This window comes from Tachysurus fulvidraco, chromosome 3 (genome assembly GCF_022655615.1).
Source record: "Tachysurus fulvidraco isolate hzauxx_2018 chromosome 3, HZAU_PFXX_2.0, whole genome shotgun sequence".
Classification (NCBI taxonomy): domain Eukaryota; kingdom Metazoa; phylum Chordata; class Actinopteri; order Siluriformes; family Bagridae; genus Tachysurus; species Tachysurus fulvidraco.
Window position 1 is genome coordinate 8296578 of NC_062520.1, and position 25304 is coordinate 8321881.

The following is a 25304-nucleotide window of genomic DNA, read 5'->3' on the forward strand; positions in this document are numbered from 1 at the left end:
TCCCATTCCAGGTTTATTCCCTCTTCGCTGTTGTGATAAGCTTCACTCTTCTGTGAAGACTGTCCACTAGATGTTCAAATGTGGCTGTGGGAATTTGTGTTTGTTTAGCAAAAGTATGAGTGAGAGCAGATGTGTGGTCTGGGGTTTAAACTGTGTTCTAGTTCATCTTAAAGGTGTTTAGTGCTCGAGTTCTTCTATTCCGGCCTTCGCAAACGATTACTTCATGGAGCTTTGTGCACAGGGGCATTGTCATGCTGGAACAGGTTTGAGTCTCTTAGTTCCAGTAAAGGGGAAACTTTGTAAAGCTACAGCATACAATGCGTGCTTCTAACTTTGTGGCAAACGATTGGCAAAGAACCACATATGGCGTGTAGATCCTAGCTACATTCTTATAAACTGGTAGAGATTAGGCTGTGTGTATAGATCCATTTTATCTACACATTTCTTTTATATATATATATATGCATCACACACACACACAGTGGGTAAAGTATTGAACATGACACCATTTTTCTCAGTAAATAGATTTCTAACAATGCTGCTGACATGAAATTTCCACCAGATGTTGGTAAGAACCCATATACTGAAATTACTTTAACACTTTGTATAAAAGCCTGTTGGTAATGACAGCTTCAGGATGCCTCCTGTATGGAGAAGCTAGTTGCATGCGTTGCTCAGGTGTGATTTTTGGCCTATTTTTCCACACAAAGGGTCTTAAATCTTGATGGTTCTGTGGGCCTCTTCACTGAACTCTGATCTTTAGTTCTTTCCATAAATATTCTGTTGGATTTAAGTCAGGTGACTGGCTGGTCTATTCTAGCAGCTTTATTTTCTTTCCCTGAAACCAGTTAAGATTTTCCTTGGCTGTGTATTTGGGATCTTGCTGAAATGTCCACCCTCATGTTCTCTTCATCATCCTGGTAGATGGCAGCAGATTTTTTATCAAGAATGTCTTGGTACATTTTTCCCATTCATCTTTCCTTTAATTATATGAGTTTTGCCAGTGAAGTATACTGAAAAACCAGAATAGTTTCTGAGTACCACAGAATAGCTTTTCATAGCTCGCCTTACCTACTGCCCGACAATTGTACCTGCTTATTCCAGGTCTTTCTGAAGCTCCACACAAGTGGTTCTTGGCTGATAATTCTATTCACTTCGCTGTCAGATCTATAAGATCAATCTTGTCATGACCAGTTTATAGTGAATTGATGTTCTTTCTACGTCCAGATTACGGCCCTACTGGAACAGTGTTCACTGGAAGATTCAGATGTTTTGAAATCCTTCTGTAACCAAAGGTTGCAAAGGTCTTGAGAGAGCTCTTTGCTTTTACCCATAATAAGATGTTTCTTGAGACACCTTGGTAATAAAACAACTTTTTTTTTTTAGGCCATCAGTTGGGACTGAACAGCTGATATTAATTTCTACTTACAAAGATCATGGTTGCTTTCTAATTACTTCACCTGATTTCAGAGTGTGTTTTCCACTTGGTTTTCCATGCCGTTTCGCACCTTCCTTTCTTGACGTGTTCAGTACTTTTTCCCTGTGTAATTCCATTTTATTACACATAACCTAATTTCTAAACTTATTTGTTTTGTTTTTTTGTTTCCGTTATCTGGTGAAGCACATGAGGACATATGTATTCCACCCCAGATCGATGGCCTGATCAAAAGGTTCAAATAAATACTGAAGAGGATGTTCCGGCTGCTTGGAAAAGAGGAACTGGGAACTCCTCTGACCCTAAGTCCTCTTTGCCATCTGAGAGGCTCCCCAATCATCCAATGACATCACTCAGTTCAAGCTTCTCTTTGGATTTTTCATTGACTATGTGCCAGAAATGCAAGAACGTATCAGCAAAATCAGTCCCTTTGTGCATGAAAACATGGTAGCCACTCAACATGACCAGCAACTACAGCCTGCAACAGTTGAATAAACATGCAGACACACAGGTATACCATATCAACCTGCTTCAGAAATGGATGGACCCTGTTCCTGTGATGTCTATGTTTGGAGAAGGGCCGATCAGAGCAGCTGGATCTGATGGAGTTGGACCAGTATGCAGATATCTTCTTCTTGACCACTGTCCAAGAACCCTCTGGGAGACAAGAGCCCTCTGTGAGCAGTGGAACAACATCGGCCTTATATGGTATGGTATATAGCCTGCAATCAACTATTGAGGCATAAGTGAGCAAAATGCTGCAGGACAAAGTCATTGAAGTGTCCTCTGCCTCTGGCTTCCAGCCCACAACCATGTTGTGGTTGTGCTGAAGCTATATGGGAGCCTATGTTTGTGCAATGGCTTCTTTGGGTTAACCAGGTTTCACAACTATCCCCTTCTACAGGTGGATAGGCCTCTTACATTTACCCTTATGCAGAGTGACATACATTTTTATCGTATTTTATACAATGCAATTGAGGGTCGAGGACCTTGCTCACAAACCCAACAGTGGAAGCTTGGTGGACCTGGGGTTTGAACTCTCCACGTTGTGATTTGTAGTTCAACGCCTTAACCACTGAGCTAAAACATCCCCATCCCCCTGCTTCATATCCATCCTAGATCTCACTAAGGGATACTGGCAAGTGGCACTGGTTCCAGAAGCCAAAAAGAAGACTTCAGCACAACTAGTGGCCACTGGCATAATCTACACAGGGAAGGTCCTGGGGGCTCTCCGGAAGGCAGGGCTCATGGCCAACCCAAAGAAGTGTCACCTGGGGCTGACCAATGCTCAGTATCTGGAACACCACTCTGTATAAATATGAATATAATATAAAGGTGTTCAATAAAGTTCCTAATAAATTGAAAGTTGGGTGTAGTCTTGTTTATTTTTCTTAAGTGAGACTTATACTAGTCCCAATGCTTGACATGACATGACATTGGTTTTCAATTTAACAGCAGATTCTATTATCAGGTATTAGTTTTGATTCAAAAGCACTAGTTGGATTAACTCAACTTTCTGTTTCTTCCATTCAATCTGTTATCCACTGACTCTTCAGTTTCAAGATGCAGTTAAGGACTGAGCTTGCTGTCTTTGCTACTGATCTGAAATAATGTTATAGTTTACCATATTACATCAGATCAGTATTAATGCTTCTTAACTGTTAGAGCACAAGCCATGTTTTTTTTTATAAACATCTATACCATACATATAGATCTATACAATTCAAAGCAGTTATTAATATATACACTTACACTGAGTTAAATGGGCTATAGTTATGAATAATATTTTATAACCTGAAAGAAGTATATTTTAATATTAAATAATGACTGTCGAGAAAGATTTTATAAAATTGAATCAGCCATTTAAGCCATGGAATTAGCAGGAGTAGAATAGGTGGCTGAGAAAACCTGTTTGGAAAACTGACTTCCGGTCTGTATTGTTTGTTTAAGTTTGAATGGGCCTCATGTCATTCACACTCATGTCAGACACTATAGATGCTGGGGGTAGAGCTTCATTAACATGTGTGAATGTAGGAGTGGGCTCAAGGAACAAAATAATGCCCTATTTCATATTCATTCATTTTCCACCGCTTTATCCGAACTACTCGGGTCACGGGGAGCCTGTGCCTATCTCAGGCATCATCGGGCATCAAGGCAGGATACACCCTGGATGGAGTGCCAACCCATCACAGGGCGCACACACACACTCTCATTCACTCACACACACACACACTACAGACAACTTTCCAGAGATGCCAATCAACCTACCATGCATGTCTTTGGACTGGCGGAGGAAACCAGAGTGCCCGGAGGAAACCCCCGAGACACGGTGAGAACATGCAAACTCCACACACACAAGGTGGAGGTGGAAATCGACCCCCCAACCCTGGAGGTGTGAGGCAAATAATGAATTATGAAATATGAAATAATAAATTAAAGACTAGCATAATAATAATAAGAACAACAACAACAACAACAAGAAATGGTGGGGACGCAGCGGCTTGGGGATTAGCACATTTGTCTCACCCCTCTAGGATTAGGTGTTTGGTCCCTGACTCCTCCCCGTGCATATAGATTTCTCCCCATGCTTTTGGGGTTTCCTCTGTCCACTCTGTTTTCCTCCTCCAGTCCAAAGACATACTTTGTAGGATGACTGACAACAATAAAATTAGACTCTAAGACTAAAACATTTCCTGCCTTATTTCTGTAAATCTCCTGGATACGATCCAGGTTCCCTGTGACAATGGACTGATGGATAGTTAATACAATAGCTCTCTTTTCAGTAAACTTTATGTTGTTCACGTTCTGTAACCTTTTTATCCACTAAGTGGAGTCCAGGGACAATCCTGGATGAAAATTAGGCATGAGGTGAGAGAATTCACTCCACAGAAGAAGCCAGTTCATAGCAGGACAATGTACACCCACATATGTGAAAAAACCTTGGGGCTAATTTAACTACTGATATGTTTTTGGGTAGTTAGGGGGAACCTGGAAGAAACCGATGCATACACGGTGAGAACATGTACAGAAACTCCATGCAGACAGTAACCTGAGCTCGATAACAAACTGCTTACAAAGACTAAAAGTCGAATCTATATATTGTTTGTCCCTCAGGGGAATCCATAAATATTCATTAAGAAAATAATCAGAGGATTTTTTTCTTTTTAGAACTAGATAAAAATCCAAAACAATCCTTTTAGAAGGTTTTTTTTTCAGAATCCTGCCTTACAGTAGTAAGTATACTACTAGAAGTTAGCATATATGTTATTAATACTTTAAAGTTAGTTAGTTTTACAAATAGAACAGAGGGTTGGGTGTATGGAGATAAAATCTGACTTTTCATGCCTCCTAAGAGTGGTGATGTACCTTGTGTACTCTTGTTGAAAGATTGCACAGAGGTCACCACCTACATCTTTTTGCTTCTGGAACTGGTATGAGCTGTAATGCTACAGCTACTGGAAAAATAAATACATGTCACACCATTCCTTCAGCACTCATAAATGCCAAACGAAGCATTCCAAATGTACCTCATCACAGCCATGACAAACAATCACGCACAAGACTTCTCATATATCAGTAGCATAAATTAGGTTCACAGTTTGTAGTCTGGGTTCCAGGCTGCCAGTTTAATCGCCAGTCTAACCCTAAGGTTGTGGGTTCGAGTCTTGGGCCGGGAATACCACGACTGAACCCCCCCAACTGCTCTCTGGGCACCGCAGCATAAATGGCTGCCCACTTCTCCGGGTGTGTGTTCATGGTGTGTGTGTGTACACTGCTGTGTGTATGCACTTTGTATGTGTTAAATACAGAGAACGAATTCTAAGTATGGGTCACTGTACTTAGCCGTATGTCACGTCACTTTCACTTCTCTTTCACTTTGTGAGAAGTTGCTCTGCATGTTCTTTTTATATCCACATGGGTTTCATCCGGGTTTACTGGTTTCCTCCTTCCTTATATCAGTATTTGATATGGCTACACTAACTTGACCCTCGGTGTGACCCTCGGTTTGTGAACGTGTGTGTTTCTGTGTGTGTGTGTGTGTGTATGTACTGTAAGTGTGCATGATGCCCTGTGATGGATTTGTATTTTACCCAGGGTGTATTCCTGCTTCAAGCCCAGTGATCCTGGGATAGACTCCGTATCCGGTGGGACTAGGATAACACGGTTACTGAAAGAAAACAACATTTAAACTTAATTGCTTAAAATTAATGTCAGTAACGTATCTATCAAATTATACAAAATTAGAATTTAGTCTATTGTCTGAGAAGAAATTTTTATTTTAAGATTTAAATTTTAGAATTACTAAACTAAAAAACTTTAGAATTCTGATTAGAATTCATTTTACTTCATAGTACATACATCCGCAATTTAGAATGTAGTTTTAGAATGAATATGTTTAAGCATTTAAAGTTATGATTGTAAAATTTAAATCATGGGTTTTTGAATTAATTTGCTAGATTTAAAACTAGTAAATAGATCTATAGAAAATGTAGACTATATAAAATTAAAATTAAAATTAAGATTTAGAATTACAATTTTAAAATAAATTTGAATTAATAATAATTTTAAACTACATAGAAATACAATTTAGAATGAATTTGTTTTAGTATTTGGCAAAAGTTTTTCGAATTTAGATAATAGTTTTAGGATTAATTTTAGTTCTAAACTATATAAAGAATATAGTTTTAGAATTAATGATTTAGGATTTAGCACATCACCTTAGAATTTAGATAATAGTCTTGGAATAAACTAAAGTTTTAGTATTAACAGATTTATTTTTAAACTGTAATCAAAATTCTAAGGTGATATTCTAAATCTTAAAAACATTAATCCTAAAACAAATTCATTCTAAATTGCATTTCTGTTTAGTTAAAAAAATGTAAATTAATTTTAATTTATTTTAAAATTGTAATCTAAACTTTAAATTGTTATTAAAAACAACTATATATTAAAAAAATAAATACAACTATTTTAAGTCATGAACTTTTAATAAACCGTAAAGGTGCCTAAAAAACTAAAATCTAAATCAGAAAGCTTTTTATAAGCTCTAAAACCTATAATCAAAATTCTAATTCAATATAATTGGAAGTTCTTTATTAATGATTGTATGATGTGCATGTGTGTGTGTAAGTGTATGTATGTGTGTGTGTGTGTGTGTGTGTGTGTGTGTGTGTGTGTGTGTGTGTGTGTGTGTGTGTGTGTGTGTGTGTGTGTGTGTGTGTGTGTGTGTGTGTGTGTGTGTGTGTGTGTGTGTAAAAGGAGGAGGGGAAAAAACTCCAGAGTATTGGAGCTGGTGAACTTTCAGTACTCAGAGCAGCCTGAGCGGGGAGTTACAGTACAATCCTTATTAAACACGTTAGTGCTCTCAGTCCTCTCTCTCTCTCTTAACACTCACACACACTCTCTCACAGAGCAAGCGTGAACAGGTGGGCTCTCACAGCAAAGCAGTGTCACCTATGGACGCGTAATGAGGATCAGCGCGCGCTGGAGGACTCTGCGTCTGGAGGATATGTCTTTTTCATGGCTGAGGCTTTGTGAGCGTCAGGAACACTGACCGGCTACACTGTAACTCGGCGCGGTGTTTTTTTAGTCCTTGTTGCTGTTCTTCTGCGCGTTAAAATGAAAGTGACGGTGTGTTTCGGAAGGACCCGGGTGGTCGTACCGTGCGGGGACGGCAACATTAAAGTCCGGAACCTTATTCAGCAGGCCATCATGAGATACAGGAAAGCCATAGCGAAGGTAAGCCATGTTTATGGGAACTGCTGTGTGTGTGGACGTGGGATTAAAGCGAGCGCCCGCCGTGGCGTGCGTTCACAACATGGCGCTTTCCTGGGACAAGAACAGGGAAGAAGAGGAAGAAATGCACTCATCCTGCTTTTCCTAGCCGAAAAGACTGCAAGAAAGGGTTAGAAAGCGCACCGGACTAGTGTTCGGGGTGCCAGAAAGAGTTTAGCGGCGGGTATTTTTGTTCCTTACGCGCTTGTTTGCGCCCTTGTTTTTAAACAAATGTTGTTTTTTTTGTTCTCGGTCGCTACATATAGCTTTGAAGAACAGTGAATGAAAAAAGTTTACCATCAGAGATAAATTTAGAAAAGTTTCTGATGTATTAAAACGAGAAATAATGTGTTTAAACACACCGCCCTCTCCTGTGTGTCCTTTCACAACCGGCGCCAAATTTAACTCGGATCTTATCCTAAGAGAAGGACTTGGGTTTTATTCCCCCACTCCAACACGAACTGATCCACGTTGTCGCAGCTAAGATGGTAAAAATGTAACAGATGCACAGTTATGTGCATAAAAACATGCACAGTTATGTACGTGTAACTATATTTTTTAACATTTTATCAATTGACCATCAATTGGAATATGTGAAAATTGTAACTTCTCTTGATCTGGCAACTCGTTTGCATCCTACACTACAGAAATACCCCCCTACAAGGGTGATTTGTAGGTTTGGCACTCTTCGTGGTCTGCAAACAGAACAGCATTATGTCATCTCTTTAGTTCAGAGCTCATGGAGGAGATCCAAGTTTCACTCCTGCTCGTCTGGTCACACTCTCCGCAGGGGTCTAAACCATTTTGTGCTATTCCACATAGTCTGAATGTGTGTTGATAAATTGTCAAGCAATATTTTTTGTCGTATAAGTTGTAGGCCATGTCTACAGTTCAGCTTCTAAAGCAGGAGTTGTTCACAATAACTCAACTGCTTTAATATAATTCAGTGCAGTATCCAGGTCTAGGCAACAACATCTCAAAAACTGCAATAAAAAGACCTCTAATTATCCCCAAAACATGTTTACACTATTTTGCATTAGTGTGCAGGTATTTCCCATTTGCAGTATCTGTAACGCATCTTATTCATGGCATGGTAGGGTTCTTTAACCCCCCTTTCTGTCACCCAGTATTTCCTGTATATTGTATAGTATTTTACTTCTGTACAGTACATACACTGCCTTTGCTAACATTTTTCCTATGTTAAAAATAGCCTAAGTATAAATATTATTTGTTATTTATACTTTTTTATATATTTTTTATAGAAATAATACATAGCATGAGTATAAATAACAAATAATATTTGTTACTTTTTATATATTTATTCTATAAATAATAAAGAGCATGAGTATTTGTTTAAAAAGTCTTGGCAGCTGTAGTCTATTTTTAAACTAGACTAAACACCACCTGCAGACTTTTTTTCCCCCCCACTCAAAACAATGTTCCAAAATTAACCCAGATTAGTTGAAAAGCTGTGATCTTGGCAACCGTGACTTTTTTTTTAAGTATATTCTCTGCTGTGGATTATTCACTCATGTCGTTTATGTAAACTGTTTGGCTGACGAAATCCTCACTGAGATTTCGATTGGTGAATTTCACAGATTATCTCTGGTCTGATTGGTCAAATGATAACCTGACTTGTTTTTTCTTAATTTCGTAATTTGAAAGAATTATGCAGAGAAATGTGTACAGATTCTCTACTTCAAGTTTTACACTGATGTATCATCTACTGGTGTAAACCAAAAAAATAAGCACATCATAGGCATGCATTAATCACCAGTGTTTAAGTGATAATCCATTTATTTATTTATGTTAGTTGCTTTGTAAAGCAAAGTTGTATGCAGTTCACATTGACACATATTACTTGAATATACTCCTGTCCTAGAATCTGCTCCTAAAGTCAACTCATCAACAAGCCCTTCCTGAGGTGAAAAAGTGGTTACGTGTTAGAAAACACTGATGTTTTGTGCTGGATGATTGCAGAAGCACGAATGGGAAACGCTCCCACATTCTCCGATTCAGGTCTGTTAGAGCTGCAGGTTTATTTGGAGCTCTCCTGTCATGTTGGCTAAGAAACAACTTGTGTGAAATACTTATTGGTTAACTTAAGCACACGATTGTTTAGGAATCATCTCGACTTGGCCGAATATCAGGGCTCTTTCTCAGGTCTTATTTCCAGACCTTGATGGAAACTCATATAAATAGTTTGGAGAAAGTTTAGATTTTCTGTTCACAAAATCTTATTAGACTCAAGACACCAAAGTTCTGTTTTGGAGATTTTCCTCTAGAGTCAAAACAGTCTAGAAAATACAGATCGCCTTTCAGGTTTCCGTTCATGGCCTGAAAAGAAGCAAGAATTAGGTAGCACCTTAGGGTTGTGGGTTAAACTAAAATTGAAAGTCTTAAAGATTAAAAAAAAAATGTTTCTGTAATGAATCCAATAAACATCTGGAATAAATTCCCATCAGAATCTTAAATCTATCGTTGCTGTTTTACAGAGAAGTAAAGAGGAAGGAATTTTGACTCTGTGGCATTTCTTTAATTGTATTAATGTTTTTTTTTACACTTAATATTAAACCGTATGCTTTTTATCTTCTATTCGCCTGATTTTTTTTAAATCCACTTAAATCCGAACATAGAGTGCATTTCTGTCATTTGAATGCTTTTATCATCAGATAATACATCTCAGAATTTGTACTCTGCAGAATACAGAGTGTTATAACTTATGAGATCACCACCAAAACCATCTTTTTTTTGCTAATTAGGATATTCTGTGAAAATATACACCCATCAATCCCATTCCTCTGGCACTCATCTCCTCACAATCAGTTCTCAGAAACACCTACCCACTCTTATTCGTCACCTTCATGACACACATTTCTTTATCCTCATGTTGTGATGAACTTCAGGCAAGTTCACAGTCTTCTTTCTAAACTCTCAGTCTCATTAATATCGTCATATTCGAGAGCTTCTCCTGAGCCTTTGCTAGTACTTGCAAGTATTTTGAGTCTTTTAACACTCCTAAGCAAAGCATGGGAAATTATTCAGAGGCCTTGCTCTCTGCATTCTTGTTAAAAAGCCTGGAAAATCTGCACAGGCCTCTTTGTGTGCTGGAAATACTTGGGATGTTAGTCGTTCTCCCAGTGCCATGTGAGTGGAGTAATTTCAGGGATGGGTGGGTTTGATGTTGGTGTTTGTTGCTTTTTTTATTTGCTTATTTGTGCTAATTTAAACTTAATTATTAGAGTTGAATCTATATAACATGACCGCTTTCAGTTACTTCTGCTAATCTACTGGTCAGTTTTGGAAAAATAAACACAATGTATTGGGTAACGTGATTCAGGAACAAAAAAAGAATTGGAATTTTGTTTTGTTAGCATTGCGAGCTCGATGATCGGGATCCGTCTTTCCTTTTTATTATAGCATTTTTCACTGGTTGTACCTCAAAATACAAAACAAAACAGCAACACGAGTTTGAGGTGTTACCATGAGATGTGTGTTATGTGGTACCCTAGTGGTTAAGGTGTTGGGCTACCAATCGGAAGGTTGTGAGTTCGATCCCAGGTCCACCAAGCTGCCACTGTTGTGCCCCTGGGCAAGGCCCTTAACCATCAATTGCTCAGTTGTATAAAAATTAGATAATGTAAGCTGCTCTGAATAAGGTTGTCTGCCAAACGCTGTAAATGTAAATGTGTGCATTTAAAAAAAAAAAGAAAAAAAAAAAGTTTTTTTTAAATCACCCACCCACTCTTTAAGGGTATCTGTCTTCCTGGAGACAAAATGTTTCCAGATGTTTGATTGATTTGTCTGTAAGATTAAGTTAGATTCACATTCGCTTGCACATTCTAGCCTCCATCATCTTTGCTGCTAACTAACCCTTGCTTGCATCATATGATGATGACCAATCATCCTCTCAAAGGTCAGCTAGGATGTAACATGTTTGTGAAGTCAACTAGATTTTTCCTATTGTGTTTTTGTCATTTTAAAGGTTTCACGATCTTTCATTCATCTTCCAATGAATCATGTATTTATTTTCCCCAATGCTGTGTATAAGCCAGAACCTTCAGAAACTGCACTCTAGAGTCAAAATTAGTGACATTTTGAGAATAACAATGTAGTGCCTATTACCAATAAAAAAATATCCACACCATTTTAAAGCCACAAATCCTCTACTACTATGAAACCTCATGCATATATATCAAGGAACTCAAACAAAAGTTCTTGTCACAGATTTATGCTCTTTACTTTTATATTCCCTCTGAACCAGATAACCAAGGACTTCTTACAAACTTGGGGGGGGGGGATTTAACTCAATACACATCGGAAACACACGTTCAGGCTCGAGTGGCACTCCGAACCTTCGACTCAGCAGAAGTGCGGCGACCTGGCAATCGATCAGCTGCGTGTAGGATTTCCCAGTGGAGTTCTCCAGGCTCCTTCCTCCCTGCACAGTTTATTTTGGAAGAAGTCCCCATCTAGAATCCTGCATCATTTGCAGATGTTGATATATTATCTACTCCCAGTTTATGACCAAACAGTTCAGCTTGAGTAGGATTTAATTGGGTTAGTTCTTGTTTTGAAGAGTGAGCTGTCTTAGGAAGTAGGTAGGAGGGAGGGATGGAAAAAAAATTTCTTCTCAGCTCAATATCTGATTCAATAGAAGATTCTCTTCAGTATTTCTCATAATATTTGATCCGCATTATGTCTGAGCATTATGTCTTACTGGACGTGTACGGATTTCGGAATATCCTGGATATATTTAGATCAGGAAGACTGCCGGGACAATAGTGGTTTGGGGTTCTGAGCTAGTGGCTGGAGGTTTAGATCACAGAAAGCCACAGTTTGGGAATCGATGCTCGGGTTGTAGGCGTCGTCACCTTCTGTCATATAAATAAATGTAATGGTTTACATTTAGTTCCATCCAGCTTTTTGTAGCAAGACTGCCTTATCCAGACCTCTCTCTTCTACTTCATTATATGTTTAAATGCCACATGTTCTTTGCTGTAGCTTTTAATATAGTGCAATTACTGGCATCTATGCATGATTTTTCTTTGTGTTTTCATGCTACTATGTTTATCAGATCCGTGCACTGGTGACATAAATCAGCCCTTTAAGCCAGCACTGTTTGCTCGTATACAGAGTGAAGCCTAGTGTTCTTTGTGTGAGCTGGTCATCGTTCAAATTAGCCCCATTTTCCCTAGTTGCACAGCTAATCGTTTCCTGATTTTGTGCAAAAGGCTCCAGGTGAAATATTTGTAATACTGTGAACTTTCTGACCCTGTCGTGTGGCCTTGTGACCACAGAGAAACCTTAGAAACTGTACGAGCCAGCGGTGATTACTGCAATCACTACTGAAGCTTATAGTTCCTGAGAGTATTTTCTTGTAGAATCTGAGGAGGCAGTGTGTCTTGTATTACAAAGCAGGTACTCATTCAAAAAATATCTGCACACAAAGTGGACTTTTCAGATGGTTAAAAAAAGTTAAGGCACGGTTTAAAACTCTTTATTACACTATGAAGAGTTGGGAGATTAAGTTGTCTGGTTGTTGTGAGAGGGATTGGAACCTCAAGTGCTCAGTTCTATAGGTGTGTCCCAAATCACGTACTTACTGTATGCGCTGTTCTTCCCTGTTTTATAGTGTGAGGAGTCTGTTCACACAGAAATAATTCCAAGAAGTGCACTTCAAGTCCATGGATGTTGCGCTTCTTCAACTGAAATAATGACGTGTGGATTTCTGGACACTTCATGCACTCCTCACTCACAGCTTTGCCTACGTGGAGTGTCGATATAATTTCAAGATGGTCAACGGTGGACAAGATATCTTACAGATGTTAGCTCAGATTTGTTGGATTTATTTTTGAACATTTTAAAAATTTGTTGTATTTTTCTAAAGCTAGCAGTGCTGCATCGCGTACGTGGTTTTAGTTTGTCAACTGGGAAATGGCTTATACTTCCAGTTAGTAAAATATGCCTTTTTTGAGAAGATACTACCCTTCTACAATTCATATTCTGGATGGTATACAGTGCATAGTGAAAGTGTGTAGTGTGTAGTATGTCATTTGGGATGCAGCTTATGTTTTATGTTGGATAAATTGAATAAACGCAAACGACTTTGATCAAAATTAAAACTAACTTGAGGGACCTGACATACTTAAAATTATACCTGATGCATAACTTTGTGGCTAATGTAAGCAATGCTCTATTCAAAAGTTAGTCCGTAGGAACCGAGAGTTTAATCCTCAGGATGTACACCGTGTGAACAGATGATAACACATGGGTGAAAAGACAGATTTTAAACAAACTGAATTTGTTTAGTGAAGATGGCAGTTTGTGAAGACAGATAGGTATAAAAATAAATGACGGAAACCAAAGCACCACTGCACTTTTTCAATAATCGAGTATATTTCTATCAGCTCGCAAGTATGGCTGCCTACTTGCACTGTTCAGTTTGTTGTCTCCGGTTGTTTATTTTGCCATGGAACCACGTGGCAGTAGCTTTGCATGAGCATAATTGATGCACCAAGTGGCATCTAGCCCACTAAGTATAAGCTTGGGCTAAGACGATTGTCTCATACTCAGTCCCTGTTCTGTGTCCCACACTGTTAGCACTGTTCTAGCATTTCACAGCAAACACGGCCAGCATGGTGTGTCACAGTCCTAACATGTTCTTCCTAAGACACCTGCAGTTTTTTTCTTTTGTTCTTCTTTTATTTATTTATTTATTTATTTATTTATTTATTTTTTCTAGTGTTGTAATGTCGGCCAATTAAGTAGGACGACTCAAAAACGGCGGCATGATCAAACGGAGTAGTGGAAGGGGAAATGACTTGACTTGTCCTCACAGGAACACATGCTGTGCAATTCACAGTGACGTGTATGTGGACATTGTCACTTATAAAGCAAAGGTAGACATGTTAAGACATTGTTTTCAACAGCCGGATTATAGAACACTCTGGAAACCAGACAGCCCACAGAAGCAGAATGAGTCTAATGCTTAGTCTTAATCTTTTTTTTTTACTACTAATTACTAATCTGCAAAATAAGCAAACTAGGGCCTCATCTTCACCAGCTAGAATTTGTCCCTCAGTCAGCTCCAGTATGATTAGAAATTAACATCTCAGCAAAAAAAAAGTCTGTTTTCCCTTCCATTAAAAATGACGCTAAATAAAAATCTGTGGCAATTTCCTGTCCGTTTAACCCGCCAACGTTCTTGTGAATGCAGTTGACTTACTGAGAAATGTTTCTTGCAAACTAATTACATTTTACATGGCCGTTTTTGACCACTTAAGTCTGTTAATGTTTAGGTTCAGACTTGTAGTAGTAGCTTGGTCAAAGTCTGCATTAGAGACCAGAAAGTTGGAGCGTCCCAAATCTCATATTAAACACTATTCTACACCAGTTTTTTCTTTCTAATTGATATTACAAAACACTAGATTTGCAGGAACGATTATAAATATTGGCCAGCACACTGAGCCCTGACGGGACCTGTTCGTTGTAATCTTTATTCTCACAAATATATAAAGACATCGGCGCTGTTTGATGCCACAAACTGGATCCGGTTTTGTGTTGATCAGCTCTTTAAACCCTTTTCCCTGCATCTGTATTGCTATATAAGCTGTACTGTCAGAGGCCTGTGTGGATCAGTTCCATGAAACAGGCGTGCAGAAACTCCTTTGTTTACTACCACCCTCATCTTTGCTTTTGCATAGAACACAAGCTTGTACACTCATGCCCTCCAGATATATCTCCTTTGGCCTTGAAAAAATCCCACATCCTTCTCTTGCCGGTGTTCACAGGCACCTCTAGTGTTCAACCCCTCTCTTTCCCAATACCCTTTTCTGGTGATTGCCTGTCTCACACTCTCTGCCTCACAGGCAGCATGTGACCTTTGACCTGACGCTTCTGGGAGTTCTCCTAATACAAATTGAGTTGATGAATCCGGCCCAGGCAGATCCATGGCTTGATCTTACACTGATGCACGCTTGGGAGAGAACTCTTCTTTCATCCGGTCGGCCTGGATAAGAAAGAAAGCGTGAGAGCTAACGACACAAATGAAATGTTCCATAGCCCATTGACAATGAGCTTTATCTGGTAACAACATTTAGACTAGTTTCTGTTGCAAAGCAGAAATGTCTTTGTGCTCGACTTAATAGTGAACACGTGGCTTTCCGAATTGCCCAAATCCTTAACCCTTGATCCGTCATTGACGGACAAGTAAGTAGTATATAGTAGTAATTAATTAATATAAAGGACAAATCTACCCTGAATTGAAGATTTGTAAAAAGATGCACTTTTTAATGAAATTCCAATAAAAAAAGCCTAAACCTTTTTTCATTGACCTGGTGGTCTGTTTTCACTGTGTTTTTAAAAGTTCCCTGCGTTCCCCATAATGCCGTTTGACTACCCACTTTTACCAGTGCATCCAATGTCTCTACTTTTAAAGAACGATGTGGCGGAACTTTAGTCCTTCATTCTTTCTGGCTCTCTCACCTCCTCATCTGTACACTCATCTGTGTCCTTGTACTAGGTTTGTTTAAAGTAAAATCAGGCCTTTATGGGAATCTTTATATATCTTACCAGGTCGCATGAGGTTAGTTGACATTGTGGGAGTTAAGTTCCCTCAAAAAGCTGTGAAAAATGAAGACATAGACTTTGTTTAATAAGAAAGGACGTTGTTGTTATTACAGGAGCTTAGCCATAGCTCTGGGGTTGCTGGGTTGGACGGTGTTGTTCCAGTACAGAACTTTTCTTTTCGACCATTTTTTGACAGCGTGGACCAGATATTTGGAGCATAGTCTTCTCTACATTCCGTTTTCTAAGGACCACGTGAATATGGTTTTCACTGAGTTATGCCGAGTTCCCATCTCAAAGCTAAGCCTTTGTAAGGGAACGGAGGAGAGCAGAAGCTTTGCCAGAATCTCTGACTCTCTGCGTGAGGCCGCCTGCCAGGCAGGGAGGAGATGCCTGACTACAGCTCGGCAATAAAACTTAACTTTGATCATGTTCACATTTGCTTCGTGCGTGCATGTGAAATTAATACCTTCCCTTCACTGTCTTTTCATACCATTTGATCTCTCGGTTTTACTGTCCGCTGCCATTATGCAATTTTCATATATATATCTATATATATATAATTTGTGTGTGTACATGTATACTGTATATATCTTGGCTGTTAATATCGGCACATGATTTGAGACAGCTGTGGTGCTGGTTAAACTCTTAGTTCCACTTCATCTATAGTATAGGATACTTTTAGGTCATATTAGTTTAAAGCACTATTCGGACGGGATTAGTTCTACTGGGGGACATGGGGGTAAAGTAATTACCACAGCTTCTCTGTGATTTTAGTCCCATCCGAATGTGCCATCTCGGTAATCATTACGGACAATGTCAGTAAAGATTACGGCGACTTTTACCTTCTGTAAAAAGGTCCGGGAAAAACTACCTCAGGTAATACTAATCCCGTCCGAAAAGACCCGCTGTAAATATGTACGGTAAAATTCCGTCATTTCGACAAGGAGGTTACTATGGTGCGTAAAGCGCTCTACCTGATAAATTCTTGATTCTGATTGGTCCAAAGCCGTAGTTTAATTTTCCGTAACAGAAGCGCGGACACTAATTCACTTCACATGTTTATATTCCTGCACTAATACTGTAATGCATTGTCGTTTCTATAGTAAAAGCGCACTCCCAGGGGCTTGTTTGCTGGATGTGGCACATAATCTAAGCTTTGTATACGTTTCTGTATCATTGACACTTTGTGTAGTATTCGTGGAAGGAGTCTCTAGTGTGAGTGCTGTATAACAGTCTGTTGTGGTGTTTGTGGTTTCTCAGTTGCTGTTTTTTTTTTTTCTATTTATCTTATTTACATATCTCTCTATCTCTATCTATCTCTCTCTCCTAGCCATCAGGCATGTTTAAGTTTACTGTAGAAAATAATTTTTTTTTAGCAGAGCTACAATGTATTGTTTCTATACGTGTAATAAAAGCACCATTTTACAGTTTTAATGCACCACTTAGTCTTGTGTAGCTGAATTTTATGTCTTGTTACATATCATGTATTACACAAAATGACTATCACAATTTATATTTTTATACAAATAATGTGATTGTAACGTGGTGTGATTTTTTTAAAAAAATATTTTCAAGTCCGCTGTGAGAGCAGGGACTAACGCGTCTCAGATGTTTTACAAAATTAAAAGTATGACGTTTTTTTTTAATAAATAAAAATTTGAATGATTTTCAAATTACTGTAAAGAAATTTAATCATTTCACTTTGCTGTTGTGTTATTTGGGAAATTACTACTCTTTCCTGGGAATGTTAGCAGAATCTGTTAGCATAATCCCCCCCCCCCCCCCCAAACACACACACACACACACACACGTTGCCTAGCCCTTGCCTGATCGTTGGAGAGGAAAGCATGGAGACACTGTTCACACTGTGTGCTATTTTCTTTGAAAGGGCAAAAGGGGTTTTCAGTGTCATTAATGGTCAAGGAGTAAAAAGGAAGTACTTGAGCTGACAGATGCAAAATGGAAAAAAATAAAAAATACATGGAGTACATTGAGTAATATGAGCCAAACAGATACTGATTTCTTTATATGTTTATTCTGCAAACTAATAACTTTGGTACAGATACGGACGTGTAAACTGTATCATGTATTCAATCTGGACTGCTGAGTGCTCAGGTCTCAGTAAAGTGTGTGTGTGTGTGTGTGTGTGAATATGGGTCAGCAGGGATTACATTGTCTCTCTCTGATCCTTTGGAGTGACCGCTTCTGTGTAACAGAAAGGAATAAAAGCAGCAGCTGCAGTGTTGTCTCACTCTGCTCTCCCTCCCTTATGCATCAGGTCCCTACTTAGTCTCACACTCGCACAGGACGCTCAGCGTGGAAGTCTGTGTCAAGGAAGACAAATTACCGTTAGTGTTTGTACTGAACTAGTGTCACCTGGTGAATGAAACCTGGTGGTTTTGACAGATTGCCTCTCAGATTAGGGGAAATGAATGAGCGCACTGTTCTTTTACAATGCTCTTTCAAAAATATTTGTACTATTTCTACTTCAAAGTCCATGTGGATGATTAAGTGTTGTTTCCCAAGGCAGTGCAAGAAAAAGCATGAAGTGTGAAATTTGAATGCAATAGATATTTTTAAGCTGAATACGCAGGCTTTAACGAGTAGCACTGCATCACAACACAATGTGATAAAAGCTGGTTCTGCCTGTAACAAGTTGCCAAACCTCCTGGTAGTATAGTGCTTTCTACTCAAACTAAGCTTAAACTGCTTTCTTTACATTTTCTAGGCCAGGCAAAGCTCATTGGGTTAATTGTTGACTAAAAGCCCCCATGAATCTGAGCATGTTCAGGTATAAGAGCGTGAGAACGTATGATGCGTATAAGTAACCCTGCACAGCTTCAGGTTTCACTATGGGTTCAAGTGTGTTGTATTCCCTTGCCTCTTTGACTCACAAATCACAGACATTAAATATGTGTAGTCACCTTTATTTATTTCATCCAGCGGTTTAGATGTTCAGGTTTTTCCACGTTAGCGCCAGCGTCGTCTCCATGGGCAACACACGTTCAGTTTTTTTTTTTGAAAGCCGAAGTTCTTCTTTCTCTTGTTTATCTGCCCTTTCCCCACTTTCTATAAACAGAGGAAGTGTGGACATGTAAACAATGGATATAAAAAGCTCATGAGATTGGGTTAGGTGATTTAAAATGGCTTCTCAGTAGCATAACTTACTACGTATTTGAGTGCATCTAAGTTTCGGGCCGGATTTCTTTGTGGAATCCACCCGCTCGTGGTTGCTGTCATGTGGTGACTCATAATATATATATATATATATATATGTATGTAGATCTTTACGTGTGTGTGTGTGTGTGTATTTATATTTGGTTGGCAGTATTCATTAACTGAAACTCTTGCTCTCTACTCTGTAAAAAGCCAAAGAAACATTTATAGACCTGAAAAGAAGGGAGAGGTCAAAATGGCTGCAGTAGCTTGCATGTGGAAACAAACACACAACGTATGACTACTTCCTTCTTGTTTAGAAAATCTGTGTGTGAAGTATTCCTTCAATGTACGCTACTACAAGCTCGTTCTTTCCCTTCAGCACAGTAGCATTAGCGCTTGATCTACGGCTTCCTGTGACACCGTGGTCTCGCTCCAACTCTCCATGTTGTGTCAGAGAGTGGAAAACTAAAAGTCATGACACTGTCAAGAATGTATCCGGAGTATTAATACCTGGCAGCGTGAGCTAAAATAGCTTTGATTCATTCAGAGAGAATTGTTACAAGCTCGGTTTTAAAATGGAAAAAAATAATCCTTGTTGTGTTCCACAAATCCTCAGCATCCACAGTGAGTGTCGTATATGAACACAGGTGTATTTGGACAGCTTTTCCATGCTGTCCCATGCACAGATTCGTGTCTTAACTTGAAATCCTGATTTTTTTTTCTTTCTCCCAGCTGCTTTTAACTTACACATTCCTGCGCTGTTGCTGCAGTGAGCGGCCATGGCTCTTCTCCATGATGGCACGCTGTAGTAGTAAATCTTAAAATGTCAGCCTTGAAGGCCAAACACACAGCAAACCTTGGGCAAGCATATGAAGGCTGTTTTCAGTGGGATTTTTTTTTTCTCACACAAGTGTGCATTAGTGTGATCGATTTCTTTCTAGATGTCAAACGAACATCTTTTGTTCTTAGGAAAAATATATGAATCTTTGATTTAGCTTTGAATTATTACAAGGATGGATGTTTAAACCCGTTTGGGTTTTCCTGGGCACCAAAACACATTACTGTCAGTAGTTGATGCGGCAGTAACGCGTTCGGTTTCTTTTCACCTGGATTTCGTTGTCTGTTCAAAGCTGAAAGCTCTGCGAATGATTAGATGTTGTGAAGCTGCAGCTTTTTATTTATTTATTTTAAATATATCGTCCAAATACGCAGAAATATAACTAAGCTTGTGTTCTAATCTACACATGATCCTGACATTGTACACATACTTTTATACCGAGCCAGACACAAAGCCCTGGAATTAACCCCTAAAGGGAAACTGGTTCCACCTTGTGTTTTGGATTTTCACCTTATAGTGTTTTTGAAACACGAAAGCGTTCGTCTCCAGCGAAAAACACGGCAGGTTGAAATGACAGGTTTGTAGGACGACGTGGACGTGTTGGAGCAGAACTGAAGTATTCGCCTCACTCTGTTGCAGCATGCACGTCTAAGCCTTATGGGTGTGATCACGCTCATCGGTGTCAACAAGCTTTCCGTTTGGTCCGGCTTTCGAGTACAGTGCTGTTTACCTTATCATCTCCATCTTCCACACTTATTCCTCAAGAAACGCTTCCTCGGGTGAAGGGTCATTCATCTGATATTTTGCCAAGGGAGCATTAAAGGAGTTATTAACTGCTTTCCAAGAAGCAGTGTGTGTTTGCCTTGGAGTCACCTGACACTAGACCACTTAGTATGACCCACAAAGGGCTCACTTAATGTGGTGTTGAAATTCTGTAATTTGATTGCTTCCACACCTTTCAGTCTAATGGACCAATCCATAGAGGATATTAAAGTCAGGTTCAATTATAACGCTCCTAGGGTGTAATACATTAAGCTGCCGCCCGGTCCGATCTCTTTTTTTTCTGTCTGGTCAAAGATTTAGCAAACGCCACGGCTACAACTCTTCAGGAATTTGATCAACAAAGTGATATGTAACCAATATGAAACCTAAGGCATGTCCGCTTTACAGGAAGCCAACTGTTGAACCACTTCCTGTGTATCGGAGCACCATGAATCTTGTTTTATTATCCGGTTATGTATTAGTAAATGCTAAAATTAAACGCTGTGGTAATTTAGCTAGGTGTTATGCCCTTGCAAAATTAGCCAAACTGATGACTCGTTAGAAGAACGACACATTAAGAAACGTAAAAGCAAAGAGTTTGAAATGATAAAACATAACAAAACAGATTGCAGTTTGGTGTAAAATATATTTTCTATTAAAAATAGTAACTTTTCCAGTATTTGTTGAAAAAAAAGGGAGTGTCCAGCATTAGCTCAGTGTGTGAATCTTAGAAAACAGGCAGAACCGTTTAAAACTGTTTGAGATTATAGGATTATGTGGAAACTGGAAACTGGTTTGTCTGCTGTTATATGGCTGATATTAGTTATAGTATTACTGTAGTAATAATAATAATCACAGATCAGATTTCTCTTCCTGTTTTCTGACAAAAGCAAACAAGTTTTGAATATGCGAATAACTCTGCTAATGGTAGTAGTAACATTTTATCGAAGGTGTATTAATGTTCCATAAGTCACTAAACATAATGCTGGGCAAATCCAGCTTTGGATGATGAAATCCCATACGTGACTGTAACCGATCCGTGCCAGTTTTAGCCGTTAGCTAGCTGGCTCGATACACTGGACAGCAGAAGAACCTTCTAGCCTTTTCTAAATAACTTATTCATGTCTAATCATAGAGCCTGACATCATATTAATGGTTTAACATGAAATATTTAGCAGGGCTTCTAAATATAGAGCGTGATCTGGTGTGAAGGAGAGCCCGGCAGTGTGTAGACTGATGATGGCGTTACAGCTCGTCTGCGCTGGATTAAGAAGCGTTCGGTTTCAGTGTGGATTATTACTAATGCAAAGCGGTTGAGGTTAAAGTTGAGCAAACTTAGTATAGTTCAGCATAGATAGTCATAAATATACAGGATTGTTTACATTTATCATGTGTCTTAAGACCTCAGGGTCATTCAACTGATGTGAGGGGGAAAGGGCAAACTAAGGGAGCAGGTTTAGGGTTAGGTTAGTCAAACGACAGCCAGTGTTTATCCAGTATGGCCTTGTGCACATGATTTCTCCCAGGCCTCTGTGTGTGTGTCTCTCTCTGTCTGTGTCTGTGTGTGTGTCTCTCTCTGTCTGTGTCTGTGTGTGTGTCTCTCTCTGTCTGTGTCTGTGTGTGTGTCTCTCTCTCTGTCTGTGTGTGTGTCTCTCTCTGTCTGTGTGTCTGCTTGTGTCTGTGTGTGTTTGTTGGTTGTATGCAGAGGATGGATCTATTGCGTATTATAGAAAATAGTTATTTCTAAATCATATTTGAACAAGTGCACATTATAAATGTAGACTGTAAAAGGCAGATTTCTGAAGCTGTCTCATTGTGGGAGCCCTACTGTCTGTCTGCGTGGGAGCCCTACTGTCTGTCTGTGTGGGAGCCCTACTGTCTGTCTGTGTGGGAGCCCTACTGTCTGTGTGTGGGAGCCCTACTGTCTGTCTGTGTGGGAGCCCTACTGTCTGTGTGTGTGTGTGTGTGTGTGTGTGTGTGTGTGTGGGAGCCCTACTGTGTGTGTGTGGGAGCCCTACTGTGTGTGTGTGGGAGCCCTACTGTGTGTGTGTGGGAGCCCTACTGTGTGTGTGTGGGAGCCCTACTGTGTGTGTGTGGGAGCCCTACTGTGTGTGTGTGGGAGCCCTACTGTCTGTCTGTGTGGGAGCCCTACTGTCTGTCTGTGTGGGAGCCCTACTGTCTGTCTGTGTGGGAGCCCTACTGTCTGTCTGTGTGGGAGCCCTACTGTCTGTCTGTGTGGGAGCCCTACTGTCTGTGTGTGGGAGCCCTACTGTCTGTGTGTGGGAGCCCTACTGTCTGTGTGTGTGTGTGTGTGTGGGAGCCCTACTGTGTGTGTGTGTGTGTGTGTGTGTGTGTGGGAGCCCTACTGTCTGTCTGTGTGGGAGCACTACTGTCTGTCTGTGTGGGAGCCCTACTGTCTGTGTGTGGGAGCCCTACTGTCTGTCTGTGTGGGAGCACTACTGTCTGTCTGTGTGGGAGCCCTACTGTCTGTGTGTGGGAGCCCTACTGTCTGTGTGTGGGAGCCCTACTGTCTGTCTGTGTGGGAGCCCTACTGTCTGTCTGTGTGGGAGCCCTACTGTCTGTCTGTGTGGGAGCCCTACTGTCTGTGTGTGTGTGTGTGTGTGTGTGTGTGTGTGTGTGTGTGTGTGTGTGTGTGTGTGTGAGCCCTACTCTGTGTGTGTGTGTGTGTGTGTGTGAGCCCTACTCTGTGTGTGTGTGTGTGTGTGTGTGTGTGTGGGAGCCCTACTGTGTGTGTGTGTGTGTGTGTGTGTGTGTGTGGGAGCCCTACTGTCTGTGTGTGTGTGGGAGCCCTACTGTCTGTGTGTGTGTGGGAGCCCTACTGTGTGTGTGTGGGAGCCCTACTGTGTGTGTGTGTGTGTGTGTGTGGGAGCCCGTGTGTGTGTGTGTGTGGGAGCCCTACTGTCTGTGTGGGACCCCGATATGTCTCTACTGGCTCTGTGTCAGCGTTACTGTACGTCTCTGTGTGAGTGTTACTGTGTCTCTGTGTGAGCGTTACTTTGCGTCTCTGTGCGGTTACTGTCTCTAATGTCTGTGTGAGCGTTACTGTGCGTCTCTGTGTGAGCGTTACTGTGCGTCTCTGTGTGAGCGTTACTGTGCGTCTCTGTGTGAGCGTTACTGTGCGTCTCTGTGTGAGCGTTACTGTGCTTCTCTGTGCGGTTACTGTCTCTGTGTGAGCGTTACTGTGCGTCTCTGTGTGAGTGTTACTGTGTCTCTGTGTGAGTGTTACTGTGTTTCTCTGTGCGGTTACTGTCTCTAATGTCTGTGTGAGCGTTACTGTGCGTCTGTATGAGCATTACAGTCTCTGTGTGAGCGTTACTTTGCGTCTCTGTGCGGTTACTGTCTCTAATGTCTGTGTGAGCGTTACTGTGCGTCTGTATGAGCATTACAGTCTCTGTGTGAGCGTTACTTTGCGTCTCTGTGCGGTTACTGGCTCTAATGTCTGTATGAGCATTACAGTCTCTGTGTGAGCGTTACTTTGCGTCTCTGTGCGGTTACTGGCTCTAATGTCTGTGTGAGCGTTACAGTGCGTCTGTGTGAGCATTACAGTCTCTGTGTGAGCGTTACTGTGCGGTTACTGGCTCTAATGTCTGTGTGAGCGTTACAGTGCGTCTCTGTGTGAGCGTTACTGTGCGTCTGTATGAGCATCACAGTCTCTGTGTGAGCGTTACTGTGCGTCTGTATGAGCATCACAGTCTCTGTGTGAGCGTTACTGTGCGTCTGTATGAGCATCACAGTCTCTGTGTGAGCACGTGTCTGTGAGAGCAGGAATGCTGAATGTTATTGCCTTGAACAGATGAACTCATTATCAGGAATAAATTCATTCCTGGATTTGAGACACAAGCTGACAGACATAATCTGGTTTCCTTAAATGATAATCAGCAGCTGATTGTACGAGCGAAACAAAAACAGTGTGTTGTATTCCAGTCAGTGTTTATGATTGTAACATTACACATTAGCCAACATTTTTTTATTGCCATGATGAGACGATCTCTTTATAACAGAACAGACTGTCGTTTGTATTAGTGCTTAGTTTGTCTTTACCCAGGATTAAATCTTATTAAAGTATTTGCTTACCTGATCTTTACTTCAGCGCCTAGTTGTGTGGTCTTTAATGCTTACCTGAAACCAAATCGCTTTTCTCGTACACATTATTTTGGAAATGATCACCTTTCCATGTGATGCTTTGTCTAGGCCTGACATTATTATTATTATTATTATTATTATTATTATTATTATTATTATTATTATTAATATTTTGTTTAAAAACCCAGTGATGTTACAATCTTTTTTTTTTTTTTTCAAATATGTTGCTACTGAACATGTTTTCTTAATTGCATCGTTATTGTCATTGTTTTGTGTTGTGTGTTTTGTGCGGTTAATGATGTCAACAGAAAAGACAATTAAATCGCGGTTACTAATGGTAATCATCAATTATTCATCAGCAAAAAATGTCATTGCCGTGACCGTCCTGTGTACAGATTTCTCCCTATTCAGCAAATCTGTGTACATGCTAAACCGGGTCTGCTGAATGAAAAGTGCCAAGACTTTCTACTTTTTTTCCTACTGTGTGCATAGAAATCAGGATCGAACAGAAACCTTCTTCCTCCATTATCACCCTGCAATCTAAACATACTGTCTGCGGTTTCTTCCTCTTTAGTTTTGTTGATTTCAGCAACAATAATACAAAAAGGATCCAATTAGTAACGCTCCATGGGTTGTTGCTGTTTAGTGTAGTGTTATGGC

At 40.0% G+C, this 25304-nt stretch overlaps 1 protein-coding gene across 4 annotated transcripts in view; it reads left to right on the forward strand.

Moving 5' to 3' along the window:
- Nucleotides 1-6711: 6711 nt before the first annotated feature.
- Nucleotides 6712-25304, forward strand: part of pard3aa (par-3 family cell polarity regulator alpha, a) — a 409979-nt gene continuing 391386 nt past the window's right edge. For all 4 annotated transcript variants that reach the window (XM_027149211.2, XM_027149213.2, XM_027149212.2 and 1 more), the window contains exon 1: nucleotides 6712-7174. In XM_027149211.2, the coding sequence (XP_027005012.1) occupies nucleotides 7055-7174 (120 nt within the window). In that variant the 5' untranslated portion in view covers nucleotides 6712-7054. The remainder of the gene's footprint in view (nucleotides 7175-25304) is intronic.